This window comes from Hylobates moloch, unplaced genomic scaffold, assembly GCF_009828535.3.
Source record: "Hylobates moloch isolate HMO894 unplaced genomic scaffold, HMol_V3 SCAFFOLD_1201, whole genome shotgun sequence".
Lineage (NCBI taxonomy): Eukaryota > Metazoa > Chordata > Mammalia > Primates > Hylobatidae > Hylobates > Hylobates moloch.
In genome coordinates, this window is record NW_026653476.1 from 1 (window position 1) to 12,890 (window position 12,890).

Here is a 12,890-nt window from a genome sequence, read left to right on the forward strand (position 1 = left end):
TTCCTGAGGGAGCGCTTGTAGGGGAAACCCAGGTAGTGCGGGAAGAGCACGGCCGTGTCCACCACGGTGCTGTGGATGAGCTTCAGGGCCAGCAGATCGCTCTCCAGGCTGTGCCCGATGAGGATGGTTTGGGCGCTGAAGAAGCTCAGCAGGATGGCTTGGACTTTGGGCAACGTGATGCTCGTGTTGGCGACGTCGGCCTCGGTCACTCCGGAAAACCTGGTGTTGTAGTCCACGATCTCGTTGTCGGGCTTGACGAAGGTGTCGTACACCACTCGCATGTCGGCGTCCACCACGGTGACGCGGGTCAGCTCTAGGCCGTGCGTGGTGTAGCACATCTCACAGTCCAAGGCGTAGATCCCTGGATAAGCGTCTCTGGAAAACTCTTTCTCGAAGGTCTTCACGAAGCCATCGAGGCTGTCCTTGCGGCCGTCCCGCACGTGCTGCTTGGCCACCTGGCAGCCCACGGAGCCAGGAGCCGCTGCACAGCAGGTGTACTGGCTGACCCGGCCTCCAGCCACTTGGCTCGAGCGGACCCGCCCCCAGTGGTAATAACACAACTGCTCGCGTACACAGCGGCCCGAGGAGGACACCAGGTACTCGGTGCCACAACGGCAGCAGACCCTGCAGGAGGAGTGGCCGGGCCCCTTCCCCTGGCCAGTGAAGAGGACGGCGCCTCCGGGCTGCTCGGGGTGCGGGAAGGGGTAGCCGTTCTCCTTGAGCTGGTCCTGGGTGAGCAGGAACTCCTGGAGGCGGCTGTACAGGGCGGCCCTGCTGAGGCCGGGCATGGAGCTGGGGGTCAGGCCCTTCAGTCTCTTGAGGGTGTTCAGGACCACATTCAGGTAGACGTTCTTGTTGGGGCTGCAGTCGTAGGCCGCCTTCTCCTCGTTCAGAGCCTTCTCCTCGGCCTCCTGCTTGGAGGCGCAGAACTTGAGACACTCTTTGGTGAACAGTTGGAGATAGCCTCGGCGGATGACGGTGGGGACTTGGCACCCCGACCTTCGGAGGATAATGGGTTTCTTCAAAGGCGGTAAGGATGGACGACGGACGATCCGCTTAGAGCCGATGGTGGTGGAGGTCTTGCCTGCCATCCGCGACCTGTTGGGCGTCTTCCGTGGCTGTCTGCCGACCTTGGAGCCATTGGAGCGTTGGCTTCTGCTGGCCACCCGGGTTCTCTTGGCATCTGTGGCACCGGTGGCCAAGCAAGGGCTGTGAAAGTGGGCGATCCTCTTCCTCTCCCTGGGGGCTGAGATGCGGACGGCGGAGGGTCTCTCTGCCAGCTTTGGGGCGGCTGGCAGGCAGCAGGCCGATCCCCTCTGCGCAGGGAAGCACCAAGCCTCCGTCACCATCTCGGGCCACGCTGGGGGCACCGCCGGACCCCTATTCTCGGGCTCCGTCTGGGTCCCCACAGATGCTGAGGCCTGCTTGTCCATCTGGGGCACCCACAGCCCGAAGCTCTGGGCAGGCTGATGAGAGGGCAGTGGGAATTCTGGAGCCTCCAGGGCCGCCTCCTCGGCCACCTTCTTCGCTTCTGGATAGCCGGGTGGGAACCAGCAGGGAGCTGTGGCTCGCAACATCTCGCTGCCTTCGGGAGCACCTGCGTGGCTCTGCTCCTCTCCCAACTGGCGGCTTCAAGGAGTGCCGCCGCGGATGCGCACCGCCTTTATATACGCACAGGGCTCTACTGTGAGAGAGGGTGGGACTTGTCCTTGATTACGTTGCTACCTCGATCCAATCACACTGAACCTCATCTTCCACCAGACTCCAGCTTGCGGGGGGGCTCAGGGTCTGCCAATGGAAGCAACCCGAACTCCTGCTTGCTAACCTTGGAGCTAGCTTGCTTTTCCTGAGGTGATTAACCGTCCCTGCGCAGCAGTACCATAATGGCTAGTGGAACTGAGCCACATAGCCGCACATTGTGTTTCAGGCAGGTTGGTCAACTTGCTCGGGCCCACACAGCACCCCCACGGAGCCGGGACTGGGCCAGCCCTCTGCTGCTGCCTGCTAGAGGGCAGGATCTGTCTGGGCTTGCCTTTCCCTGCTCTGTGCACTCCTCCACCGTGGGCAGTTTGAGGACAGGAAGTGGACCGCATCCACTTCTCTCCCAGGACGTGGGCAACGTTCCACACACGGGGTCTTCAACAACTTCATAGAAAATGTACATGCTGAAAATCTATGCAGGGATTTCAATTTGTTTGCACTGAAATTAACTTGTGCTAACTTGTTAGAACCTTCCTGAACTAGATCTAGACTGAGGCACTAAGAAGGATGAGACATCGATTGAAAAGGACTCCTATCAGAGCAACATGAATTCCGCTAAAACTGCAGCCCGAACAAACATCAATTGTATGGTGAATCTCGGACGGAAAAACGAAGAAGTCACCGATGTTTTATGAAAAGCTTATAAGGATAACCCGCTAAAGGAACCAGCCTTTTACCAATGTATAGCTTGTTTTAAGAGGAGATGAGAAGATACGGAAGGTGAATCCTGCAGTGTCAATGAAAACCAAATTCTGTGGAAACCATTATGCCCCGATCAGCTGTACTCACGAGCAGAGTTTCAGTGGGAATTTTAAACAGCAGGGATCACGATCCTGTCTAAAATGCAAACCAAAAATATGAACATTAGCCGGGCATGATGGCGGGTGCCGATAATCCCCGCAACTCGGGAAGCTGAGGTGGGGGAATTGAACCCAGGAGTCAGAGGTTGCAGTGAGCCGAGATCGCGCCACTGCACTCCAGCCTGGGAGACAGAGCGAGACTCTGGAGCAGAAGAGGCACTCTGGTTTGGAGAATGTTCCGCTTTTCTGCTCTGGCTCCTCCCTGTCTTTGCGGTTTTCCCTGCCTTTGCTCTTTGATGCTGGTGACCTGCCGATGGGGTTTTGGAGTGTATGTCCTTTTAGCTGATGCTGATGCTATTCCTTTCTGTTTGTTAGTTTTCCTTCTAAGAGTCAGGCCCCTCAGCTGCAGATCTGTTGGAGTTTGCTGGAGGTCTATTCCAGACCCTGTTTGCCTAGGTTGGTGGGAGAGTCAACTAGTTCAAACCTGGTGGAAGACAGTGTAGCCATTCCTCAAGGATCTTGAAATAGACATACCATTTGACCCAGCGACAACATTACCGGGTATACACCCGAAGATTTATAAATCATGCTATTGTAAAGACACATGCACACCTATATTTATGGCAGCATTATTCAGAATGCAAAGACTTGGAACCCAACCGAATTGTCCATGGACGATGATAGACTTCATTAAGAAAATGTGTCACATAAACACCCTGGATTACTACGCAGCCATCAAAAAGGATAAGTTCTTGTCCTTTGCTGGGACATGGGTGGAGCTGGAAACCATCATTCTGAGCAAACTGTCACAAGGACAGAAAACCAAACACCCCATGTTCTCACTCATAGGTGGGAATTGAACAATGAGAACACTCGGACACAGGTTGGGGAACGTCACACACTGGGGCCTGTCACGGTGTGGAGGGCGGGGGGAGGGATACCATTGGGAGAAATATCTAAGGTAAATGATGAGATGATGGGTGCAGCCGGTCAGCATGGCACATGGATACCTACGGAACAAGCGTGCTCTTAGGGCACATGCACCCTACAGCTTAAGGTATAATAAAGAATACAAGTGGGGAAATAACTTTTTTGTGTATTTGATTCACGTTCTTTTGGGCAGTTTACTTAGACACATTATACAATCCTGAGATGCCTCAATCCAAGGACACGAAGGTTTCCGTGACAATTGACATATATCAATATCTATTTCAAATACGTAGTTTATCAATTCAATGCTGCCTCAAAATACCACACTTTTGTCAGAATAGGGTAGAGTGTTTCTGAAAAACTAGTGATTAAAATAGTGCCTCATTTACATTTTAATTACATTTCTATGCCTACTACAGATATTTGACTTCTCTTGGGTGCTGTAAAAGTATTCTCTTCTGAATACATTGCTATTTTCCTGATGTTTACCTAATTGCCCGTTAAGGCCTACAACCCAAATAATTCGTCCAGTCTCTCACTACAGACCAGTGTTGCGAATTAAAACCTCAATGAGGCCCAGCGTGCAGTGGCTCACACCTGTAAAGCCAGTACACTGGGAGGCCAAGCATGGCTGATCATTTGAGGTCAGGAGTTGAAGACCAGCCTGGCCAACATGGTGGAACCCCTTCTGTACTAGAGACACAAAGTTAGCTGGGCATGGTAATTCTGCCTCTTTATCTCAGCTGAGGTAGGAGAATCACTTGAACCCGGGAGGCAGGTTCTGCCTTTCTGATCTCAGCTGAGGCAGGAGACTCACTTGAACCTGGGAGGCAGGGGATCTAGTGAGCCGATATCAAGTCACTGCACCCCAACCTGGGCGACGAGAGCGAAACGCTGTCTCAAAACAAAGCAAAACAACACTAAAACTGTTATATATACCCTATAGAATACTATGAAGCTTCAAAAAGGAAAGAAATCATATCATTTGCAACATGAATGATTCCACAGGATGTTACAGTGAGTGAAATAAAGCAAAGGCCAGTCACGGTAGCTCGTGACTCTAATACCACCACTTTGGGAGTCCAAGCCAGGTGGAGGGCTTGAGCCCAGGAGTTGGCTGATCTCAAACTCCTGGCCTCCAGTCATTTTTCTGCCTTAGCCTCCCAAAGCACTGGGATTATATGTATGGCCCCTGTAACCAGCTTTAGATCAATTTTATTTAATACAGACAGCTTCCCAACTAAAAACATTTTATTAGAATTCTCTTAATTCAGCAAAGCATAGTTATTACTGACCCAGTCTTCACTTATTTTCAGCTTAGATGCAAGAACAAAATTATCTTTATGTTTTCATTTGTTTTATTTTATATTTTCAAGGTGCACAATATGTCGTTTTGAGATACATGTGCATAAGGAAATGATTACTATAATGAAGAAAATTAACAAATCGATCATATCACTTAGCTGTGCTTCTTTTTTATGTGAGAACACCAAAAATCTAGTCTCTCAGAATATTTCCCTAAAACAATACAAGATTATCTAATATACCTACAGGTTGTACATCAGATTCATTTATTCTACATTACTGCACCTTTACCACTTTTGCCCTTCATTTACCTATTTTCTTCCCACGAATGTAACCACTGTTTTTAATATATTGAACTTTGAAAAAACGATTTCAAATATGAGTGGGACCATGAAGTATTGTTGTCTGTGTGTCTGTCTTATTTCAATTAGGAAACCTGCCATTTACATGTCTCCTAAATTTAGTACAGAAATAAAGTGCTAGTCAAGAATGTGTCTCAGTTTTGTTAGATTAATTTTTTCCAAGTTATCCTCTTTATCAGCTGCTACTTTTTGTACTATAGAAGAGTGAAAATTCTTGTATTAAAAGAAACTATAACCAGGCTATTCATAAATAACTTCTTTCAGGGATAAAAATCTCAGGAAGTTCAAGATTTCTGTATTAATGATTGACAAAGTTCTTAGTGGTCTCTCTTAGACTTATTTCAATTGTAAGTAAGTCTTGGTGATATTCTAACATAAATTCTGACAGGTGAAGAGAATAAATAAGTATCTCTAGGAGAATCAACAGACTAAGATTATCTTGGTTAAATGGCTAAGAAAATATGGTAAATAGACTCAAAAACTTTTTCATCTTCCAAAATCAGAGTCAAATACTAAGTGATCGTAAAGTAGCTAATTCTGTCTTCCTGCCAAAGTGAATGTGAGCTAAATTAGCAGAATGTCAGGAATAAATTTTTCCTTGAAATCTAGCAACAAATAATGTAATTAAATTATGAGGCTTTGACTGTTGCATAGAGTTTTAGCATCAACAGAAATGCTCACAAAACATAGGTAAAAATCAAAAAGGAGTTCTGGGTTGGAGCCCTGAGGTGAATAATTTTATCATCTCAGATCACTTGGAAAAAGGCAGCGAGTCCAAAAGAAGCTGGTGATAGGCTTTCTCTCTGCTAACTCCTAATGCTCTGCATGAAATATGTGGAGGCAGAAGAGAGACTGTTTATTATAGTCTATGTGATATAGAGTGAAGGAATAAGAGAATATTTCTGAAAAGTATCTTCAAAATTTGGAGAATCATTCCTATCAAAATCATTCATTTAAGGGACTAAAATATAAACAAGATGTTTCTTGCCACATAACCCTCAGCTAGCCAGGCTCTAAAGAGGACGACACTGGACACCTCGACAGGGGTAAAAAGCAGGGTTTACTCACTGTTGAATAATAGCTGGTGCTAACCTTAGGCAGCAGCTTATCTATTTGGTTGAGGTTCAACTTTGTTTCATTGAACAAATCTCTTGGGTTATTTTCAGTTGTGCCAGTCATTTAATTTGTTTTCTGAATCAAATGATAAGAATAAATATGGTTTAGATTGTAAACAGCATTCCCAGATACATTACCACTTAGTGTCCCATTTGCCTAATTTTGAACCTATAGGACAGGAATAAAAGCATTGTGAGAAACACCAGGTGATTTCCTTACAGCCAAATACTCTTGTCCCTCCTACTTTGCTTCTGGCTTTCCTGCTGCATGGGACATGGCAATAAATGGAAGTTTCCTGCCCAAAGAGGTAAAATTCACATGTTGAAGATGTCAGTCTTCTTCTTGACCAACTCCTATATTGGTACAAACATGTAAGAGAAATGCACCTTCTGAATCATTTCAAATTTGTGGCCTTTGCAGGAGCACATAAGCCGGTGTGCTAGGAGACGTAGCTATTACATTCTTTTGTAGAATTTTCCATTCTCTATCATCTGGATTCTTATTTAAAATGTAAACAAAGTTTGTTCTTTCTACTGCATAAGAAGGTTTATGCCACTTTATGCTTAGTAAGTAATTAAATTTATATGTCAGTTTAAATAAGGACAGCCTCCATTATTCTAAGTCTTGCTCCTGTTGCCCATCATCTTATATAGGAAGCTTCCTCTTTTGATTGTTTCTATTAAAAAACCTAAGACAATTGAAATCAACCCTGTAAAAATTATGCTACAATTATTTTAAACCCTAACATAATAGTGTTATCTTTGATATGAATCTGAAAATCAATTTATTTCTTATCTTTTGATAGATATTCATTAGTATGTTCTATCCTATTCTGTTACTTATATTTTGGAAAACTTTCTTAATGTTAGAATAATATTTGTACATATTAACTCCTCTACTTATCCATTTACTCATCTTATTTATTGTATGATCTATTCTAAAAGTTGCGTTGAATAATTGTAATGTATTAGCAAAGAAGACAAATACTGCCATTGCCCCCTTGGAATTTTCAATCTGCGAGTAATAAGTATAAGAGTTTTCTGTCCTTTGCCCACTTTTTGATGGGGTTGTTTGTTTTTTTCTTGTAAATTTGTTTGAGTTCATTGTAGATTCTGGATATTAGCCCTTTGTCAGATGAGCAGGTTGCAAAAATTTTCTCCCATTCTGTAGGTTGCCTGTTCACTCTGATGGTAGTTTCTTTTGCTGTGCAGAAGCTCTTTAGTTTAATGAGATCCCATTTGTCAATTTTGGCTTTTGTTGCCATTGCTTTTGGTGTTTTAGACATGAAGTCCTTGCCCACGCCTATGGCCTGAATGGTATTGCCTAGGTTTTCTTGTAGGATTTTAATGGTTTTAGGTCTAACATTTAAGTCTTTAATCCATCTTGAATTAATTTTTGTATAAGGTGTAAGGAAGGGATCCAGTTTCAGCTTTCTACATATGGCTAGCCAGTTTTCCCAGCACCATTTATTAAATAGGGAATCCTTTCCCCATTTCTTGTTTTTGTCAGGTTTGTCAAAGATCAAATAGTTGTAGATATGCGACATCATTTCTGAGGGCTCTGTTCTGTTCCATTGATCTATATCTCTGTTTTGGTACCAGTACCATGCTGTTTTGGTTACTGTAGCCTTGTAGTATAGTTTGAAGTCAGGTAGCGTGATGCCTCCAGCTTTGTTCTTTTGGCTTAGGATTGACTTGGCAATGCGGGCTCTTTTTTGGTTCCATATGAACTTTAAAGAACCAGAAATATCATTTGGCCCAGCAATCCCATTACTGAGCATATACCCAAAGGAATATACATCATTCTATTATAAAGATAACATGCGTTTGTTCATTGCAGCACTATTCATAATAGCAAAGACATAGAATCAACCCAAATGCCCATCAGTGATAGACTGGATAAAGAAAATGAGGTACATATATGCCATGGAATACTATGCAGCTGTACAAAGAAGTGAGATCACGTCCTTTGGAGGGACATGGATGTAGCTGGAAGCCATTATTCTCAGCAAACTAACACAGGAACAGAAAACCAAACACGACATGTTCTCCCTTGCAAGTGGGAGCTGAACAGTGAGAGCACATGGCTGCAGGGAGGAGAACAACACACTCTGGGGCCTGTTAGGGGGAGGTGAAGGGAGGGATAGTATTAGGAAAAATAGCTAATGCATACTGGGCTTAATAGCGAGATGATGGGTTGACAGGCACAGCAAACCGTGGTGACATGTTTGCCTATGTAACAAACCTGCACACCCTTTACATGTACCCCAGAACTTTAAAAAAATTATAATTATGACTAATAACATTTACTGAGACATGTCAGCATTTTAGGAATCTTATTATTAATTTTGTAACACATATTAACATATTTATATGAATATAACTCAAAGAAAGTTAAACACCATTTTAAATTTGAAAAAAAAAAAAAAAGAGTTTTCTGAATATTATAATCTGATATAACATATTCAGAGAAGATGTAATAGCAGAGACACCCGGCACTGAAAAACTGTTGTATGAGCTGAAATGTGATTAATAACGAGGATGTTGAGAAACAATAAAGTCTGTGAGGTCAACTTAACTTGCTCAGACTTAAAAAGAAAATAAGCACTCTTTTTATTCTTTGTAAGGTAAGATATCCACCAGTTCATTATTCTACCCCAGCCTGGTTCAAATATACCACTAAGACAAATGATTTACAGTGTGTACAAACTGAAAACATACTCTCTGAAAAAGGAATCAGATTAAAAAAAGAACTTACATTGTATGATTTTATTTACCTGAATGCAAAAACATAAAAAGTAGATTAAGTGGTGTCAAGGAATGGGGGAGAGTGAACGGAGAATAAGTGTTAATGTGTATTGGGATTGTTCTGGAAGTGATAAAAGTGCACAGGCAGTAGAGAGCTCTGATGCCTACACAAGTGTGATATACTAACAATCTCTGAATTAAATACATTAGAACGTGACTTTCACGGTCGGTGAATGAATCTCAACAAAACTAGTACAAAAAAAATTCTTGATGTTCTAGTAAAGATTCCAAAATAATTTATTAAATAAAATAACTTAATTAACAAATGTACACATTCAAGGTGGTTATCCCATTTATAACCATGAAGTAATTACATTCCATGAAGTTACAATGAGCTCACAGGCTCTCACATGTAGGGTCTTAGGACACTATTTGCCTCATATATGGGAGGTCACAATAAATCATCATGAAACCAACTTTTCATGTACAACCAAAGCAAAAGAAAGGCCTCAGAGGGGAAGAGAAGGAGGAAGGAGGAAAACCATAGATAAGAGAACCTTTAGAAACATACATTTCCCACATCCTGCAAAAAAAATAAAAGATAATGTTAATTATGAGAGATTTTTCCTTCTATCTCTTTTCTCATACTCTTGTTTCTTTATGTTTTAGTGTTTTAATAATGTATATCTTTTTATTTCCTGCTAAGGAATCATTCAAGGCTACATTAATAACAGAAACTCAACTAAACAATAGAAAGCTTCATCAGTGGGCATTAAGAAGAAAGGAGCTCAGCAAGAGATGGTGGAATAAAGCAAAGATATCTAGGTTTCCAGTGTCATTAATTTCCTAATCTTATTTCCAAGGAAAGCTCTGACCCCACATGACAACTATTAAAACAAAACAGAGAAACATATGAGAAACAGAGTACATGGACATTGATGAGTAGCTTTGCGAAATCTTGCGCAGGCAAGGGGAAACCCCTCAATGTCTTCAGCAAATCACTGCTGTCTGGGACATCAGAGTGAGGAGGAACTAGGGCATGTGAATGGAGTATTACTAACCTTCCCCTGGCCTAGAGTTCTAATGATTTTGGATGATCTCTCTGTGTGGATAGTACTCCAAATTATATTGAAGAGAACTTTGTTATATGCTATCAGCTAAAATGGCAAAAATTTCCCAAAGATTACCAAAGTATGCAGTAATAAGTGAATGGAGAAAGGAAATGGTGGAAGTCAGACAGCATGTGTCACTTAGCTTAGAGCAGTGACATATGCAGGTGATATTTGCATGTCCTGGCAGCACTGTCCAGCAAAGGCTTCCTGTCTCTGAGGATGGACCCTCCCTCCTCACCTGGAGCAGCTCCCCGTCAGGCATGCGGCATGTCTCCCACAGCTCTCTGTATGTGTCTTTCGTCCCTTCTAAATGTTGGGTCATTCTCACTTGACTTGTATTTGTTGGAAAAGCTCTTTTGCTTGTCTTTCCAGTGCCTGCAGATGCAGTTGCTCCTCCTCTTTGAGAAATATATGCATCTTTTGATATTGAATACTGATTATCCTCTTCCTTAGTGACACATAATGCTGCAGAGATGTTTGGTTAAAAGGATTACATGTTCTCACTCTCAATAGAAAACTTCATATAATTATATGCTGGGTGTAATCAAGCAACTTATCAACTTTCTGCCTCACTCTTTCAAGGAGTCTTGAATATTTGCTATCGTTTTCTGTCCATCTTTTTCAATGTTCCTATTCTCTCTCCCCTTTTAAATCAAACCTTTATAAAGACTCCTGGCTTCTGTCACGGTGACGCTTCTTCACATTTGTTACTGAGTCAATTATTTCCTCTATTAATCTCTCTTTTAGGATTTTTCCATGTCTGATTCACCTACATGTTAAAAAACATTTAGCCATACACCGCATTATGCAGTTTTTTTTTACTTCTACCACATTTTTACTCTATATACTCTATATACTCTATATACTATTCTATTTCTTTCACCTTCCTCATACCCAACCTTAGGGAAATGTCTCATCTACAGTGTCTGAAAAGGTTGATACCAACCTTGGCTGATTAGGTTTATAAAGTGTTGAAAACCACACTTGGGGGCTCAAAGCTCAACAGACAAGTTTGGAATGAGATGCAAGAAAGTTGACTTAACACAGGGTATTCAAAGAAATATTTTAAGTATAACAATTATTTCACTAAATATTATCACATGCTAATTTTTCTTTTATTTTGTTTTTGTTTTTGTTTTTTGAGATAGTATCTCGCTCTGTCGCCAAGACCAGAGTGCAATGGCTGGGTCTCAGCTTACTGCAACCTCTGCCTCTCGAGTTCAAGTGATTCTCCTGCCTCAGCCTCCCAAGTAGCTGGGATTACAGTCACCCACCACTACGCTCAACTAATTTTTGTAGTTTTAGTAGAGACGGAGTTTCACCATGTTGCTCATGCTGGTCTCAAACTCCTGATCTCAGATAATCTGCCCACCTTGACCTCCCAAAGTGCTGGGATTACAAGTGTGAGCCACTGCACCGGGCCACATGCTAACTTTAAAATTTTGTTTCTCACTCTGTTTTAAAATTATAATTGCTTAAGTGCCTAGCCGTTATTTATCTGAATATGTTCAAAGATAAAATATTAACTGGGATTACCAACACATCTGTGCTGTGTAACTCTCTTGTTTAAAAAAGTATAACAAGGAACTTAATTGTTTTTCACAAAATCGTATATATAATGGTTGATATAATTAGCTGTTTTTCTTATTTTTACTATTTTATGACTATTTCCCAATGATGGATTTATAAAATAAAATCTCTTTTTTATTTATCCACCTTTTGGAATAATTTTAAAACTGAAACTTTACATATATATGTACATAACTATCTATAACAATGTTATGTATTCATATTTTTTAAATTATATAATAAATAATTTACACAATAATTATTATTATTATTACTTTTTTTTTGACATGCTGTCTCCCTCTGTCAACCAGGCTGGAGTGCAATGGCATGATCTCAGCTTACTGCAACCTCTGCCTCCCAGGTTCAAGTGATTCTCCTGCCTCAGCCTCCCGAGTAGCTGGGATTACAGGTGTGTGCCACTGTGACTGGCTAATTTCGGTATTTTTAGTAGAGATAAGGTTTCACCAAGTTGGCCAGGCTGGTCTGGTACTCCTGACCTCAGCTGATCCGCCCATCTTGGCCTCCCAAAGTGCTGGGATTGCAGGCATGAGCCATGGCACTTGGCTGTTATTTACACAATAATTATGTCCATAATTATCTTTAATAGTGCATGAAAGTTATTTGTAACACGGTTGCCATACTAACAGATTTTGTTGTCTTTTACCATGATTTAATCAATCACCAATGTTTATACGTAGTTGTATTCATAAATTATCTAATGTTTGGGGATTTAGGTCATTTCTATAAACTTAAAATTAACAAACCTTGCTAGAAGTTGGAAAATTAGAAATCTATATAAAAGTCACCATTTACATATTAAGAGACATTTACAAAATTATAAAATTCATAAAAGTCAGCATATCCTAGAAAAAGATGAAGTGGCTGTCTTTTTAATCAGTCCATGGCATTGCAAATTAGTATGTTTTCTGAAGTGTCATTTCATCAGCATTATGCTTCAAAAAATATATCCAATAAAGTTAAGAAAAGGTAATCATAGATATATATATGCAGACTTTTCAACAAATGTTGTTCTTTGGAAACAGATTCAAACACTTCTTAAAATGTTGCATATTACCTACCTAAGTGTAGAGAAGAAAGACTTTCTAGTATTCTCACTTCTCAGTAAAAATTTGATTCTACATTTTGTAGAATGCCCTGTATTAGACAGAAATAAACAATAAGCAACTT

At 41.6% G+C, this 12,890-nt stretch overlaps 1 protein-coding gene across 1 annotated transcript; it reads right to left on the minus strand.

Moving 5' to 3' along the window:
• Positions 1–5: 5 nt before the first annotated feature.
• On the minus strand, positions 6–1,625 carry LOC116464654 (exonuclease GOR-like; the record flags this gene model as incomplete). The annotated part of the gene is made up of 1 exon (XM_032147915.1): positions 6–1,625. A coding segment is annotated over exon 1 (1,572 nt), but the record flags the coding sequence as incomplete, so codon positions are not given.
• Positions 1,626–12,890: the final 11,265 nt, after the last annotated feature.